This window comes from Phoca vitulina, unplaced genomic scaffold, assembly GCF_004348235.1.
Source record: "Phoca vitulina isolate PV1807 unplaced genomic scaffold, GSC_HSeal_1.0 scaffold24, whole genome shotgun sequence".
Lineage (NCBI taxonomy): Eukaryota > Metazoa > Chordata > Mammalia > Carnivora > Phocidae > Phoca > Phoca vitulina.
Window position 1 is genome coordinate 11,180,783 of NW_022589727.1, and position 18,420 is coordinate 11,199,202.

Genomic DNA, 18,420 nt, shown 5'->3' on the forward strand with positions numbered 1-18,420 from the left:
GGTAGGAGAGAGAAGAGAAAGGACTTGCTCTCTCTTTGTCCAGTAGTAGATGCCCACAGATTAGCTCAGGGAAGGACAACCCACGGGCACCAACCCTGAAAGCTTTGGAGAATATAAGGAGGCCGCACACGGTAGCAAGTGTTGTCTATATAATATAGTCAGTAATTAATATCCCACGAAAATAAGAAATACGGTTCAAATGTGTGTAAGTGTTGAGTGATTCATGCATTATAAATCCATTTAGTGTCGTTGCTGGATTAATCGCACTGGATATTTCATCAATCATAAAAATCTGCCACTCATCATGTGGGGAGGTCTGAGAAACTTTCTGAAGTTTGAAAGGAGTTGGCAAATGCTGGAAAAGACTGGAAGGACTCGTGTAGCTCTTTACTGTTTTTATCTATTTTTTTATCTATTTCTTCAGAACTGGTTTGAACTGGGATCTTTTCTAGGACCTCTGGGACATAATCAGACCCTGCGAGGTTGAGCCTCTTCCTGGTAGAATTTACCACAGTTGCAATGTGGGACTCATGTGTGTCAATATTTAAAGTTTGTCTCTCACCTGCTGTTCTAAAACGTCATAGGGGCAGGACTGTGTCTGTCTGCTCCCGACTGTCTGCCAGCATGCAGGACAGATCCTGGCATACACGAATCACTCATAAATATAAATCGTTCACTGAACAAATAAGTACAATAAAGTTCCGAGTCTCGGTCCTGGGAGATAATTACAGAGAAGGCATGTAAAAATATATCACTTAGGGCCTTGGTGGCTGATAGATAACTCCAGAGACCCGGATCCAGAAGAAGGTCTCCTAGGAGGGGAGACCCAGACATGTAGAAGAAAGGGAATATGGACTAAATGGAATAAATGGAAGTGGAATAAGTGTCTTCTGCTAGACAATCAAACTCGAGTGATTCATCCTTTCTAGACAGCCAGTGTGTTGGAAAGAGCATCGGATTAAGAACTAAGGACTAGGTTCTAGTCCTAGCTCTGCCTACTGTCACCTGGACCGTCACCCAACCTCATCTACCATGACTCAGATTCCTCATCTGTAAAATGGGAATGATATTTGCCCTCATTGTGAATCTCAAGCAAAACAATGGGCCCCAAAGTACATTAAAATTATAAGTATTTAATAAACATAAGGGTGGTATTTTTAAACTATTTTTCTTTCATGATTCTCTTCTTCAGCATCTCCGAATACATTGTTTATTCCTCATCTTTCCTTTTTTAAACCTTCAGGGTCTTTCTCAAATCTCTTAATGAAATGGTTTCTTTAGTTTTTCTGGATATTGTCTGGAGGTTTTATTTATTTATTTGACAGAGAGAGCATGCACAAGGAGGGGGAACAGCAGGCAGAAGGAGAAGCAGGCTCCCCGCTGAGCAAGGACCACCTCCCCCCAGTACGAGACTCGATCCCAGGACCCTGGGATCATGACCTGAGCAGAAGGCAGACACTTAACTGAGCCACCCAGTCTTCCCTAAAATTTTTATTTGCATTTATTTTATGCAAAATTTACTCCCAGGCTGTAGGTTTGTGTTTCTTCGGTTTCTTCTGGGATACCTTTTTCTTCTGTGCAACCTCCTCGTCTGGTTTAGGAACAATCTGCTCTCTTCAGTCAGGAGCATCTCAGTGCGGCAGGGAGAGCGCATGTGTAGGTTAATTTGGCCACAAGCCCTGTAAACTCAACACCGCATCTTGGGGGCTTTGTTTACCTGGATGTGCTCAATGACCAGAGAATCTACATCTAAACTCTTCAGTTCAGCATGAACTCTCTGCGCTTTCAAGCACGTGCAGTAACAATTCAGCGCTCTTTTTGGACCACCGACCCTGTGTCCAGCCCCACTGTTTGGCCTGGGCACACCTACCAGTTCCATTGCTATAGTGATGGCGTGGTGGCACACATCGTTTCTGCAAAGTGACACCCTTCAGATACTTGGTGGCCTTTCAGATATGCATGCCCTTGATGGCTTGGGCAGCCTCTCATGTGTTCTTAAAGTGACATGAAGATTTGAACCTCTTGCTTGCATGATTTCATAGGGTTTTCTGGGTCAAGTGAATAGCAAGCCATTTTCAGAGACCACCTCAGGCCACTTACGGGAAGAGCCGGATTTTGTCTGTTAATTTTTATTGATCATGCATCTTAATAAGTATCTAAAATGAATCCAGTTTCTTAAAGTCTCCATCCATCTCAACATCTTAGTCCCTCAGCAAAGGGAGAGCCCATGCTATTTCTCCTTACTGCCACAAAACAGTTCAACACACATGGACTGATTGCCCACTGTGTGTTAAGAGTTGGGCAATACCAAGTGAGCACCATAATCACACCCTCAAAAATTTCATAGTCTGGTCTGCAGCAGTGATTTTTTTTTTTACGATCTATTTATTTGAGAGAGAGAGAGAGAACACACATGCGTATGAGTTGGGGGGACGGGCAGCAAGTTTTAAGCAGACTCCACATGGAGCCTGACAGAGGGCTCAATGTTACGACCCTGAGATCAGGGCCTGAGCCAAAACCAAGAGTCAATATGCTTAACCGACTGCGCCAGCCAGGCATCCCCAGTGCAGTGATTCTGAGAATCACTGGCAGTATATTAGAATCATGTAGGCCTTCACCCAAACCAAATAAATCCAAATCTCTGGAGATGGACCCTGGTATGGTTGCTTTTCCAAAGTTTTCCAGGTGATCCTATAGTGCAGGCAGTGTTGAAAATAACTGGTCTAGTTGGGAAAGAGACTTAACACAAATTAATTGTAATGTTCTGTTAGGGGTATAAACAAATTAATTACAAATTAATTCTTAATCCAGACCTCTGATACAATAACTTCGAAGTTGGGGTCAGCAATCTGTGTTTTAACAAGGACTCGAGGCGATTCCTATGCACCCCAAAACCAGAGACGCTGAACAGATATCAGATACACCGGTCCGGAGCTCAGAGGAGAGGTGTGGATGAAAATTTGAGATTGATTAACAAAGATGGTACCTGAAACCTGTACAAATAGGATCACCGACATACAAGCATGAGATGCTTGATTAGGGATTAAGTCTGCAGTGAGAAAAGAGAAGTGACAGGACTGAGCCTTTATTGAATAAACAGGTACTATCTCTGCCATCCAGGAAAGAAGGGACATTTCAACATTAAGGTTCTCGGGATACAAATCTGACTTCCATCTTTTCTACTCAGGAAAATATTGACCATAAACATGACTACTGGAGAATGGAAGCTCAAGATACCTGAGTACAAGTAAATAGCTACTTTGTGTGAATTCATCTCTCTAGTTCCAGATAAACTGCATCTCAGTGTAAAAATGACAATCCCATGATAATGGCTGAGAGCCTCCCACATGAAAGCTTCATGTCCAATCTCTAGGTAGCATGACAAGAATGAAAGGAGTGCCTATGCTCAGAGGATCTCCTTCTGCTAAGGTTTACCTGAACCTAACTCACACCACAGCATACTCATGCTTCATTCCTTCTTTTCTTGCTCTGGGTCTGCTTCTTTGACTAGAAGCATCTCCATGCCCCAACCAGTTCATTGTAGTTTGTGTCTTCCCTCTTGGCTCAGTGCTTTTGACCTAGTCATCCATGAGTGGACCTCTGGCTTCACCTCAAGATTTTCATTTTTGGACCTGGCTCCACAGATAACCTAAGACATACAGCCCATGGGGGCAGCCCTGTCATATTCTCAAGGTGGGGTGAATATCAATCTATGGTGGTTATGACACTAGTCACTTTTAAATTTGTGATGTTATAATAGAACTACCGCAAATAATCCTTGAGCAACGATAAAGGCAAGAGACAAGTAAACCAATATTCCCAGGTTTATTTTATTTTCTTTTTAAAAGTAATCTCTATGCCCAGCGCAGGGCTCAAACTCCCACCCCCAGATCAAGAGTCACACGTGCCACTGACTGAGCCAGTCAAGTGCCCCCAGTAAGTCCTATGTTTAGAATAACAAAGATGCAGCTCCATTGATTTCATGTATTTCCACCCCTGGATTAAATGATGTGATGTCTTAAACCCAATTCAAACTGCTTTAAAATAAATATAACTTTTGCTGTATTATAGCTTTCACAAACCTCAGATCAACTTGCCTCCTTAACATCATATTTGGCCACATCACATAAGCAGCAGCAGGGCCATTTATCAGGAATATAAAAGGAATAAGCCTGCAGATAGAATCTTCTATTTAGACATGTTTGCACTGAAAAGTGTTATAGTCATGATATTGTAGGCCCTCAATAAGCACCACTCAGTACCTAAGAAACCCTATCTCGATCAAACTGCTCCCAAATTTTGTACAAGAAATACTTCTTCAGAATCAGAATGTCCTTCCTAATATTCAAGACCTAAATAACAAACGGAAGAAACAAAAACTTCCAGCTCTATTGAAATAATACACCTATCACGACTGAAGACCATAGAACATCCCACATGTAGTCCCCTTTAAGCATTCCTGATAGAACTGTTTTCCAGAGAGAGAGAAATTACCAGTGAGAATTAAGTTGCTTGACAAAATTCTAGAGTAGCTGGCTTGTAAACAATTAGAAAAGAAAATAGTAATTAAATGACCCACTGTATATTCACTAAGTCAAATTGAACTAAATACATTTCATATTTTAACACATTTAATGGACCGGTAGATGAAGAGTTGTTAGTCTTTTTTTTTTTTTTTTTTTTTTTTTAAAGATTTTTTTTTTTTATTTTTACAGAGAGAGAGGCACAGCGAGAGAGGGCACACAAGCAGGGGGAGTGGGAGAGGGAGAAGCAGGCTTCCCGCCAAGCAGGGAGCCCGATGCGGGGCTCGATCCCAGGACCCTGGGACCGCGACCTGAGCCGAAGGCAGACGCCCAACGACTGAGCCACCCAGGCGCCCCGAGTTGTTAGTCTTATGAACTATATGCAAGAGCTGGAGACTAGAATATTTAAGCATATTCATAAGTGGTTTGATAACCGTACTCAATATTAATAGATGAAATCTGACTAAAGCAGTCTTTAATGATTTGCTCCTGGGCTGGTTTGGTCATGTGCAGTAAGGTGAAGGCCTTGTTTATCCAGCTTGGAGGGATAGCTAATGTGTTGAATGCCAAAATTCAAATTCAAAATATGTATGTAGCGACAATGAGCCAAACCTAAAAAAGAAAATTCACTAGTCATACAGAAGGTCCTAAATTATGAAAAACATTTTAGAGGTTATAACTAATATAAATTGCTATCAATGCTCATATACTCTTGAACAATTTTGATGAAAATATGGTTTCTAATACAATGCACATAATAGGGGTGCCTGGGTGGCTCAGTCCATTAAGCATCTGCCTTCAGCTCAGGTCATGATCCCGGAGTCCTGGGATCCAGCCCCACGTCGGGCTCCCTGCTCAGCAGGGAGTCTGCTTCTCCCTCTGACCGTCCCCCCTCCCCTGCTCTCTCTTTCTCTCAAATAAATAAAATCTTTTTAAAAAATTAAAGAAGACAAGTAAGTGTTGGCGAGGATGTGGAGAAAAGGGAGCCCTTGTGCACTGTTAGTGGGAATGTAAATTGGTACAGCCACTATGAAAAACATTACGGAGTTTTCTCAAAAAATTAAAAATAGAACCATCATACGATCCAGCAATTCCATTTCTGGTATATATCCAAAGGAAATAAAATCAGGATCTCAAAGATATATCCGCACTCCCATGTTCATTGCAGCATTTATAATAGCCAAGACATGGAACAACCTAAGTGTCTACACACACACACACACACACACACAAACTATTCAGCCACAAAAAAGAAGGAAATCATGCCATTTGCAACAACATGGTTAGAAGTCGAGGGCATTATGCTAAGTGAAATAAGGTCAGAGAAAGACAAATACTGTATGACCTCACTTGTATGTGGAATCTAAAAAACAAAAACCAAACTCATAAATTGAGAACAGACTGGTGGTTGCCAGAGGATGGAGATGGGCAAAAATGGGTGAAGGTGATCAAATGGTACAAACTCCCAGTTATAAAAGGAGTAAGTCATGGGGATGTAATGTACAGAATGGTGATTATAATTAATAATACTGTACTGCATATATGAAAGTTGCTGAAAGGGTGAATCTTAAAAGCATAAACAATGCAGCTTAGGAAAAAGGTCAGGTAAGAGCTGTGAAAGCCACTGGCTCCTTTCTTCACCTGTCTTTCCCCAGTTATTTGCAGGGGGGGGGGGGGGGGGGCGGAGCCAGACAGTTTTCAGTTTTTACATAGATCGGCACCTGCGAGTGCCAACGTACATGAAAAGAACCACTTGCAATGTATCTAACATTCACAAATTCACAAAAGCTACTGTTTAGTTTTTCTGTTCTGGACAAAAGACAAGTTACTGTAGGGTAGCTGTTGACTAAATTAAAACCTACATATAAAAACCTCAAAACAATGTTGAACAAAAATAGCCAGATAGAATTTTTACTGTGTGCTTCGTTTTCTATAAAGTATAAAAAGCAGGCAAAACAACCTGTGGTATTAAAAGTTTGTGGCGGTGACGAGTTATGACTGCAAGTAGAAATAAAGGGATTTATGGGATTCTAATAATGTTTTTTCTTGATCGAAGCCCTGATTACTCAGGCTATTGTTCACTTTGTGCACATTATCGTAACATTATTTTGCCACACTGACAGGTAGGAAATTCCTTTCATTCACATTTCATGTGTTCCTTCTTCCTCTCCACAGAATGGCTATAATTCATCTGATTAGGTCTAATCGACATTCACTCCCGTGCCCTGCTCAGCTAAAATTCTGTAATGGTATATCCTTCACCATTATACTCTCAGGAATTCCTATTAACATAGGAAACTGTGTGGTAGAGTTTAATACAAGTTTGCCAGTTAAGTACATAATGGAATACACACATCTATCTTTCTCATTTCAGGGGTGGGAGTGTGGCAACCGTCACCTCTCTCAGCCCCAGGATTGGACAATTGCTGTCAGATTGGGGGGGGGGCGGGGAATGCAGGTGGTAATACCCATTTTTTTGAGGCTCCTGTATTCTTTTAATTTCTTAACATAACTCCTTTCCATTCCACGTTTTTTTACAAAATTGTATTGCATAATCAGAAAATTATATTGACACTAAGTGGTACCATGGGATGAGTACTTTATTCATATTTCTATCATGAGTTTTATACTGCATGTATTTACATGTTTTCTGGGTCACAAAGGCTAAAATAAAATGTCATCACCTCCTCAAAAGGTTGATTCTTTTGAGTAGCAGCCCTAATGGATTTCTATAAAAGTTGATTCAATGAAGGTCATAATTAATACTTATTAAGCAACCCAAAAGGTATATGACATTGTATTTGGCATTATGTTCTTACGACCCTGGTATTTTACTTAAGGGTAACTTCTCCATATAAAAGTGTTTATTAACCAGTTAACTAGCTTTCTGCCTGGTTGCTAACAGGACTTGAAAATATTGCTGCATAAACACTTGACGAAATAGCCTTATAAATTAACATATGAAATAAAGATAAAATAGGTTTATAAAGTTAAATCCAACATATAGCATCAGCATGTGGTAGCTTTCTCCTATCCACTTTTTCAAGTGCAAAATAATGGATTATCTTCTCCATGTCTTCCAAGGTGAGTTACAAGAACTAAATGCTATCATGTTTCCCTCTAGACAAAATTTTAATTAGACACACAAGTAGGAGAAAACCACTTTTAATTGAAAAATAAAGCAATACATCTCAAATAAGACTCTGTTTAACAACATAAACTGTAACTTGCTGAGGGAAATCGCTTTCCTAGAAGTGGTATTGTGAAATTCAGGTATCAGCAATCAATAGTTTCCCTCCTTTATTCTGACTCAGCTATAAGCATATTAAAAATAAGGACCTTCTCATGAATTTAAACTGTAAATCTGTAAAGCCTGTCCCTATTCCTAATGCACTGACAAAAGGTGAGATTTTAAACAAACATTTCCATACTGAGGAGTTCCCAGGTAATAGCAAATAGTCAATATTTTCCTTATGAAAAGTTTATAGGAAAGACACACAAGACTATTACTGATATTTAACTAATCCACAAACTTCAAAACACAACTTCATCAAGATGATCTCTACTACAATTTTCCTTTAAAGAAGTTCCCAAATCTCAGGATGGTTTAAAACTTGATATACTGGAAGTATTAACTCTGAAAGAAAGTAGTAAAGTTATTGCTTTAAACTGGAAAAATCTATGGTCAAAAATTTTTTTTTAAAAAGAGTTCATTAAACAGCTATTCTTACAGTTACACTCATGTAACTGCAGAGAAAATGTTCAAGCACATAGTAAACATCACTCTTTCGAATGACAGAACAAAGGCATATGTTCATCAAGATGTATGGCTTTTTTGGTGATTGTTATTACTACCATAGTCATTTTGTTTGACTGAAAAAGGTTTTTACAAAACTCCACTTGCAAAATTAACATTTTTATTAAATCAAGTTAAAAAAAATGTTCACTGTAGAAAAGTCAACAAGGGTTTTAACAAAACCAAAATATACCCTTTCATACAATATATGTATATATTAGCAGCAAACTACTTCTGAGATTTTCTTTTATGTTCTTTTAGTTAAAGAAAGCATAAACAATGCATATTAGTATGGAATGTCAGCTAATACACTCTTCCTCTTTTATTCTGATTTAGGCCTTCTAGTACAAATTATTTTATGATTCTTATTAATAAATACGAAGAACAAACCCAGTTTTGACTAAGAAGTAGTGAAACCGAGTGGTTGGTAGCATCCACCTCATGACTTCATAGTCATGCATTATCTTTGAGAATAACAAATGAGCACCGTATAGACAAGGTAATTATGTGTGTGTGTGTAAATTTAACTTTTAAGGTATGACAGTAGCCAAGTAGACCACTTAGCATTTGGCTGTTACTTTTTAAAAAATTTGGTGATACATAAAATTTTAATCAAATCAGATACTCAATCCCATATTGCTTGTCCATTTTTAAAATCTTAATAGAAATTCTGTACATAACCTGACAAATTGCATGCATACGTGTGTATATATACCCATACAAAAGTGTATGCATATATACATATACATCTTTAGCTTTGAATGAATTTCTAAACTGAGATGAAGCCAAACCTCTCATTTAAATATACATGTAGAATATGGTATCACCAACTGGAAGTTTCTAATAAAAGTTTTATCTTAGTTAAAGAGAAATACTGGCTACTGAAAATTTTGACGCCAAAGAGCTGTAATTCAGCTTAATATACTTTGGGCTTACAAATTTGTCAGCCAAACAAACAGGATTTGAAATTACCAACCGCCCACCTAAGAAATAATTTTTTCTCTTAGTATTTCCTTCTAAGGCAAAAAGGAAATATCTTTACAATGAACTTTAACTTTTTAAAGAGTTATAATTATTAAAGAAATCTCACTAGTCTTCAAAAATACTAAACATTATATAAATACAATTTTCTTATAGTTGAATTTCTTCAGCTAGAATCTGTATTAAAAAAGTTTCCTTTGGATTGTTTCATTTAGCACTTCAAGTCTCCATTCTGCAACTCTGGTAACTGGCTCAGATTTGGTAGGTTTCTATCAATCACATCTTTCAGAATGTGCTACTGTGTGTTACCTGTGTACAAGAAGGTCAATGGGAGGAACTGCAACAAATTCCAAAAGCAACATAAGGAAAAATTCAAGACTGTGAAATATAAAAAAAGATAAGTACAACATGGAATCCCTTTTGTTCATTACATTAATGAATATAATCCTTTCAATATTTTTAAAGATAATGTCCTAACTTTCATTTTTTAACTTATCAAGAAGATGAAGTTTTTAGATGGCCCACCTTTATTTTTTAATTAAAAAACTAAATCAATAGACTGAATTACTTTTATTAATATACACATCAAGTTACTGAAACGGTGACTTCATGTAGTTTTCCCCTTAAAGATGGCACTTGCAGGCACAAAGATGCAGAGATTTCTATAGCCTTCAGATGTTTACTTGAAAAGATTCTTCAACAGCAGTTTGATACTGGGTTTCCTCATCTAGCTGAAGATTCTAAAAACAATGACATTAACATGTCAATAGGAAAGACATATTCCACTACTCAATACTTTGCCCAATTCACTACACACTCTTGAAATGGTTTACGTTACAATATATGCTATCCTTTAAAATATAAGATTTAAATACCTGAACCTTAGTAATTAAGTTCAGTTGTAATTATTTAAGTATAAGTGATAAACAACAAATGGGATCAGCAGAGAACGAAATTTGAGTTATAGTGCTTTATGAGGAGGTCATTAATTAAAAGTACAGTTAAAAGGTTACCCACAATTTTAATTGATAATAAATTCTGTCATCTCTAGAAAAGAAATGTCAAATGTCTAAAAATAAATTCATTTTAAAGAAAATAAGCATTTATTGAATTAAGAGAACTGAACATCAGCTTCTTAATCCTAACATGAAGCTAAAAACTATAGCTCACTCAATCTTAGTTACACCACTCTCCTTCATTTAATTCTACTTGCTGTAAGTTATGTCCTATGGATTTGCTTTAAAATAGGCTTCCACTTGACAATTTCAAATAATTAAAATTACATACTCTTCTGTGGCAAAATAAAACTGGACAATTAGATCAAAAGTGGTTCATAAAATATATTTTTGTTTTTCCAAATCATAGCTCTCCATAATAAACTTTCTTAAAATGAGAATTTGAGAATCTACATTTCATAAAAATGCTAAAATCATAAAGTACACCTAAATTTTACATATGTTTGAGTTATTTTAAAACAGCATGACTAAAAATGCAAATTCCACAAAATAAAAAAAAATTTATCAATAATGATATAATTTCAACACTGGAGAGCAGAGAAAAGATGTAAATTCTGTTCATGCCATTGTCAGAATTGCACATGCCTGTGCTTACCTAAACTGGAAAATAAGTATCAGCCATTCTTTATCAGGATTAATATTGAATTAGATATGGTTTTAATTCACTGCAGTTGAATAAAATGTAATTTCACAATAAAAAGTCATCTAATTTCTTTAAAAAATTATCATGACACATTTGGGAGGTAGAAAGTAACCCCATGTTTTGCTTTAGGGATCTGTTTTTATGTAACTTCCCTCATGTCCTGTTAAAGCCATCATCTAACACCAGAATCTACTCAACCTGGCTTTAATAATTATGCTCCCTCATTTTTAAAAAGAATGTGTCTCAGGGTGCCTGGGTGGCTCAATCGGTTGGGCATCTGCCTTCGGCTCCGGTCATGATCCTGCAGTCGTGGGATCGAGCCCCACATAGGGCTCCCTGTTCAGCGGGAAGCCTGCTTCTCCCTCTCCCTCTGTCCCTTCCCCACCTCGTGATCTCTCTCGCTCTCTCATTCACTCTCTCTCTCAAATAAATAAAACCTTTAAAAAAAAATAAAAAGAAAAGGTCTCATATATAGATATGAGAAATCTATTAGAATAAGCAATTTATACTACATGAGAAATACATTCTCCTTCATCTGTTGTACCAGTTTTACTTCTCTAAGCAGGTACAATTATCCTTTAAATCTAGGCAGTTTTCATATAAATCATCATTTTGTCAACCTGGGGGTTTGCTCTTATATTAATTATCTCTCTAGAACAGGAGGTGAACAGTAAATTTAACTTTTACCACTTCCACAAACCAAAGTTCACCTATATTATTATAAAAACAACCGAACTTGCTCTATAACCATCCAGTATGATACAATAGCTTGTCTCAAAACTCAAGTCTAGATTGAAAAATTAATTTAACTTGAATATTTACAGGGTATTTTCTTAAGCTTAAGGAATTTCACTTACCACAAATTCTCCATAATCAAACTGATGTCTTTGATTTAGATGACTAACGAAATTTCTAGTAATCTGGCTAGGATCTCCCCAAGGAAGAGACACACAAATAGGACATGTCTATGAGAAACAGAATGTTTTAAATATAAAATAATGAAAATAAACAAACATACTAATTATTGAAAGTATTAAAACAACATAAGCTTATGTTACTGAAAATGTCTACATGAAAACCATTTCAAAGGTCCAAATTTCAAGACAAGATCATTTCCTGACCAAATTACCTCAGATAAATTATACTAATCTAACACAACACAATAAAAAGAGATATACATTCTGTTATTTATATCTCCGACCACACAACTGTTTGAACAAAAACATCACACTCAACCTTTAATAATACCATAGTTGCTATCATTAACAAGTACGTGATCTCATTTGAGCCACAATTAACTATAATTATTATTAGCTTAGTTTTATTTATAAGTAAAATGAAAGTGAAGTAAACTTTAAATCGTATCCTTAAGGTTTTAAGTGAAGGACATGCTAAAAAGTGAATGGATGATACTCTCAAAACAAAGAAGAAGAAACTTTTGGTAACTGGACTCTAGCCAAAGTTCGTGCTGTGTTGAAAATAATGCAGAAACAAAAATTTGCCAATGCAATATAAAACAAATGAAATACCTTAAATGTGAGATTTTTCCTGGAGAGATCTTTGGCAATTGTATTTGCTTCGTAGTAACTGACCCTCCCCTAATGAGCAGAGTAGGTGGTGTGTCTCCCTTAGTGCTATGTAAGAGTTTAAGGGTAGCTTCAGTAGTTACTGAGGCACATTCTTTCACAACTTTTTCTAGCACAACCAACTAAAACTGCTTAGAAATACCTATAATCCTTATTTATAAAATTTTCCTTCTACTCTTATTTCTGAATAAAATATTTATATATCAAAACGTACAGCTGAAAAGGAAGTATCTCTTCCAGCTCAGTTTCTCCTGTACTATCCACAGTTGAAATCACTTACCTGTGTAACTCATGTTCCAAAAGAGGACTTGTAGGACCATTAACACAATGCTGGAATCCCGCACTCCACTCTGTCTCCCTCATTCATCAAAAAGGTCTCACCCCTTTCTTACACAGCCTCAAAATGGCATCAAAAAGATATGCACGCATCAAAAAGAAAGTATGATTCTTTTCATTCCGTGCTTTATGCATTCATATACTAGATTCTGCAAGGATACAATTAAAAATACCTGACTTTATTCTTATTTATAAGTGCTTTCACCTGCAGCAGATCCATCAGACCAGATCCAGTTGCCTGCATGCTATAGACTAAGAAACTGAGAGGCCCCAACAGAGGTTGGTTCTGCCACTCCTCAAATGAAAATCCCCAGTTCACCTTTCATGATTTCACTCTCCTCCAGGCTATCCTCCTACATGACCCTTACAATAAGCATCTCCCTTTCTGTAAGTGAGTTACTGGAATTTTAAATTCTCATTTTGCTTCATGGTCATCAATTTTTTGTTGACAAAAGTCTACCTTAATGATAATGCCCTGTCCAAATTTAAATCAACTACTTTCCCTTATACACATGAAGTGAAATAAATGGAACAGCGTATTTAAGTAGAAGACTGTCTTAAACATAGGTACTTACCACAGGAACTATCTGAAATAGGTGATTACTGTTACAGTGATCCAGTAAACGCTGTCTGGTAAAATTTGATTCTTGACACAAGGGACACTTAAAGGTAGGATGCCCAGAAGAACTATAAAATAATTTTAAATGAAATGTACTTAAGGTGAAATCATAACATAAAAATGACACTTTCTTATTCTTTGACCAATTATTGTTTCTTTTTTAAAAAGTATATTTATTATTCAAAGATTCCTTCATTTTGAAAAAACTATTCTCAGTAAATGATCTAAAACAGATGTTCCCAAACAATCTCAGTTTACAGTACCCTTAAAATGTTTCAGTACATTTTTTCATGGTGCCTTTGGCCTAAACAAAAACAAACCTAGCTGTTCCATGTATTAAGCAGTTACGTCCAAACAACTTAAATGTAGTCATTCGTGTAAGGCCAATAGATGTCACTGTAACTCCCTTGAAAGTTGTAAATACCCTGTGGTGTCCCACCATAGTTCTATCTAGAACTCAAAACTTTTTTAAAAAGATTCCCACCAAGGTCAGATCTTTAGTCTATCCCAGTCTCTAGGAATCTAACATACAAAATTCATAGGAAAAGTGAAAAACAAAAGCATCAATCATCAGAATGATCAACATTTCAAAACATTTTGAATCGCATTACTGAAGTTTAATACCTCAGAATTTCAGCAAGGGACAGTTAATATTGACATCTCTACCTAAATTATGCATGGAAGAAACATGACCACAGTGAAAAAGGAGATCTAAACTAATTTAATGTGATCTGTAAAAGCATCTGTAGCATTTATTTCTTAATTGCTAATCTAGCATTATGTCTGATGATTTCATTGAATAAAAAAATTTTAATTAAAAAATCCATTACAAAGTGACAGATATTATGTACTAAAGTAGCAAAATTTTCAAAAGCTTACCTTGTATTCTCTTGATAAGTTTCTGTGTTATCAGATGTAGACGTTTCACTCCTATTACTTAAGAAGCATAGAGGGGGAAAAGTTAATACCTCAAGTATTAGAATTGCTAATAAAATGACTAGTCTGAATTTGTTTTAAAAGCCTGAACTTTAGGATGCCTGGGTGGCTCAGTAGGTTAAGCATCCAACTCTTGATTTTGGCTCAGGTCATGATCTCACGGTTGTGAGATCGAGCCCCATGTAGGTTCTGCGCTGGGCATGGACCCTGCTTGAGATTCTCTCCCCCTCCGCCCCTTCCCCACTCGCACATGCACGCCCTCTCTCTAAAAAAAATAAATAAATAAGCCTGAACTTCAAATAGTTCTGAACTATGAAATAATTATAGCATTATTTTTTAAATAAATTCTGGTAAGAAAACTGATTAAATATTTATATCCTTTAAAATTAATTTATGCAGTTATAAATATATAGAGAATATAGAATTTTGCAGAATTATCTTAAATCCCTAGCATGATAATATTTCCCCAGGTTCTTCAGACTTTCAAAGAGACTCTTCTACCTAGACTACCTAGTTTTTGAAAGCTGGGGTAGAAGCAAGAGTCTGTGAACTTTCTGACTTGCAACTAGAATGTGGTTTAAAGTTGTGGCCTCCAAAGTAGAGTAGGTTTAAGAAAATATTTAAATGTTCATCATGTTCATATTTTCCAAAAAGGAACAAGGCTTTCCAACATTTAATATACAGAACAATTTGACATCCTCAATGGGACCCTGTGCTGGAGCCATATGTCATATGCAGTATTAGAGAAATCCAGAGGGAAGAGTGGGTATATTCCAAATGGGGACTGCCACTTATGCATTACAGAATTTCATCAAAGTGGGCAATTTTATAGAAAAAAGGCCTTTCAATAGCAGACATTAACAGAAATAAGACAGGTAGTGGGCAAAAAACTGTACCATACAGAGGTCTGCTCTTGTATCTCAATACCAGAATTTTTAAGAGTTCTTAAACCTAGAAAACTGCTTATTCATTTTTCTTTTATAAAAAAACAAGCATTACTATACCAGCTGCCTAACAGATGTTCTTTTCCTTTTGAATTTTCTTTTTTTTAATCTGTTTTTCATAATAAAGCTACATACAACAAGGTTGTATGTGGTGTAGACACCCTCCCAATGACAGTCCTTTCTATGAAGATAACCATGTTATCTCTCCACACACACCTATCCTATAAGCTTAGCCAGCAAGCAAGCTTCCCAGTTTTCACACCCAAAGTGGAGACTAATAAACCACTATTTTCTGCACCTTTCCAGCAGATACTAATCTGTCTCTTCAGGTAAAGGTGGCATTTTAACAATGTGAAGACTAAACACCTTTTTAAAACAAACTCAAACTATGGAGACTGCATTTATTAAAGAGATGTTATGAATTTGCACCAAAAACAGTATGTGTCACCTATTTTTTAAAAATCTCATATCTAGGGGCGCCTGGGTGGCTCAGTCGTTAAGCGTCTGCCTTCGGCTCAGGTCATGGTCCCAGGGTCCTGGGATCGAGCCCCGCATCGGGCTCCCCGCTCCGCGGGAAGCCTGCTTCTCCCTCTCCCACTCCCCCTGCTTGTGTTCCCTCTCTCGCTATGTCTTTCTGTCAAATAAATAAATAAAATCTTTAAAAAAAAAAAAAAAAAAATCTCATATCTATATTTTTAAACTTGGTAACAGATTTTTCTAATTGGTTTTAAAATCTTCCAAATAGGGGCACCTGGCTCAGTCAGTACAGCATGCGACTCTTAATCTCAGGGTCGTGAGTTCAAGCCCCACACTAGGCGTTGAGCTTACTTAAAAAAAATAAAAATAAAAAACAAATAAAATCTTCCAAATAACACTGGGTTTTGAATGTGCCCTTTAAAAACACTGTAACAACTTCTGATTGGTTTATAATAACAACTATAACATCATTAGGGAAGATGAAAATTTCAACAAAAGCCCTTTTGACATTTAGTGAATGGAACTGAAAATTTTAGTAAGCTCAACCTATGACATACTTCTTCCATTTGAATCTATAGCTTTGTATGGTAGGTTATCTTTTTCGACCATGACAGTCAGCAAAATCAAGTATCAAAGTAAAGAGAACTTAGTTCCAAATATTTGATTATGTCACAGTGTTAAACTAAGATTTAAAAAAATTTTAGGGTGGCTCAGTCAGTTAAGCATCCAACTCTTGTTTTTGGCTCAGGTCATGACCTTAGGGTCGTGAGACTGAGCCCTGTGACAGGCTCTGAGCTCAGCAGGGAGTCTGCTTGAGATTCTCTCCCTTTCCCGCTCCCTCTACCCCCCAACTCATGTACGTGTGTGCGTGCTCTCTCTAAAATAAGTAAATCTTTAAAAAAAAATTCTAGAAAGTATAGTCAACATTGGTTTTAGTAAAAGTATTACTAAAACTTTAATAAAAATATACCATTAAGTAAAGCAAAACTTATTTTTAAAGTAACGATTTCATCTTTATCTCACTTAAATTTTGCATGCTTTAAATGTACATAAAGTATTAGTACTGTAAAATATATGCATAGTTTTTATTATTTTGTTTTAAGATTTATTTATTTATTTTAGAGAGAAAGAGGGAGAGGGAGGGGAAGAGGGAAAGCAGCAGACTCCCTGCTGAGCAGGGAGCCCAATGCAGAGCTGGATCTCACAACCCTGAGACCATGACCTGAGCCAAAACCAAGAGTGAGACACTTAACCAACTGAGCCACCCAGGTGCCCCACATGCATAGTTTTTAAATAAACATACATACACTAGGAATGCATGCTTGATTTTTTTCACTGATGGGGTATACAATCACAAAAGTGATTTAAAACATTTTAGTATCAAATTTAATGCCCTTTTCAAATGGTTTCTCCCTTCCCTCTCCCATTACAGTTCTCTATTTTCCATTATAACTGTCATTATCATCAATCCAGCCCTTCCTAATTATCCTATATCATGTCTGGGCTACTACTACTGGTAGCCTACTCATTTACTCCAGAAATGCATGAATGGGTTCAACAACAGAAAATCTATTACTGGGCACCATATTTTATCAATTAAGAAAAAATCTTTATATATATATTTTTAAGATTTTTATTTATTTATTTGACAGAGAGAGAGAGAGAGAGACAGCGAGAGAGGGAACACAAGCAGGGGGAGTGGGAGAGGGAGAAGCAGGCTTCCCGCGGAGCAGGGAGCCCGATGCGGGGCTCGATCCCAGGACCCTGGGATCATGACCTGAGCCGAAGGCAGACGCTTAACAACTGAGCCACCCAGGCGCCCCTATCAATTAAAATTTTTAAAAGATCATTTCATTTGATGCAGAAAAGCCATCTAATAAAATTCAACCTCCATAATGGAAACAAATACAAAAAAAGTCCTGATCATTCACAATGCTTTTATTTATTTATTTATTTATTTATTAAGATTTTATTTATTTATTTGACAAAGAGAGACACAGCGAGAGAGGGAACACAAGCAGGGGGAGTGGGAGAGGGAGAAGCAGGCTCCCCGCGGAGCAGGGAGCCAAATGCGGGGCTCAATCCCAGGATCCCGGGATCATGACCTGAGCAGAAGGCAGACGCTTAATGACTGAGCCACCCAGGCGCCCCCACAATGCTTTTAAAAATACAAATGTGCCTATACTTTAAGTATCAGAATATCTGGGAATGGTGTCAAATGTATATAATTTTTAATTCCATAAAAGATTCCGATTTGAACAGAACCATTTAATGGGGAAATCTTAAATTCAGAGTGGTATCATTATGACACAGATAAAAAATACCTATGTTAAAAAACTACAGTAAACAATACTTAATAGTAAAATTTTAGATGCATTCCTACTTAAAATCAAGAACAAGAAAAAGGTGCCTGCTATTTAATACTGGATAGAGATCCTAGTTAATGCAATAAATTATGACATGGAGCACTAAAGAAGAAATAAAACTACATTAAAAAAACAAAATAATTTCCCACATAATAAGTCTAAAAGAATCTACAGATAAATTATTTGGAACTATCAGA

At 36.7% G+C, this 18,420-nt stretch overlaps 1 protein-coding gene across 2 annotated transcripts in view; it reads right to left on the reverse strand.

Moving 5' to 3' along the window:
* Positions 1-7,011: 7,011 nt before the first annotated feature.
* The window catches only part of RNF138 (ring finger protein 138), a 36,826-nt gene continuing 25,417 nt past the window's right edge, over positions 7,012-18,420 (reverse strand). The window contains exons 2-5 of one of the 2 annotated variants that reach the window (XM_032421324.1): positions 14,380-14,436; positions 13,457-13,568; positions 11,817-11,924; positions 7,012-10,040 (exon numbers count right to left, since the gene is read on the reverse strand). In XM_032421324.1, the coding sequence (XP_032277215.1) occupies positions 9,972-10,040; positions 11,817-11,924; positions 13,457-13,568; positions 14,380-14,436 (346 nt within the window). In that variant the 3' untranslated portion in view covers positions 7,012-9,971. The remainder of the gene's footprint in view (positions 10,041-11,816; positions 11,925-13,456; positions 13,569-14,379; positions 14,437-18,420) is intronic. The other variant, XM_032421323.1, reaches the window with a different exon arrangement.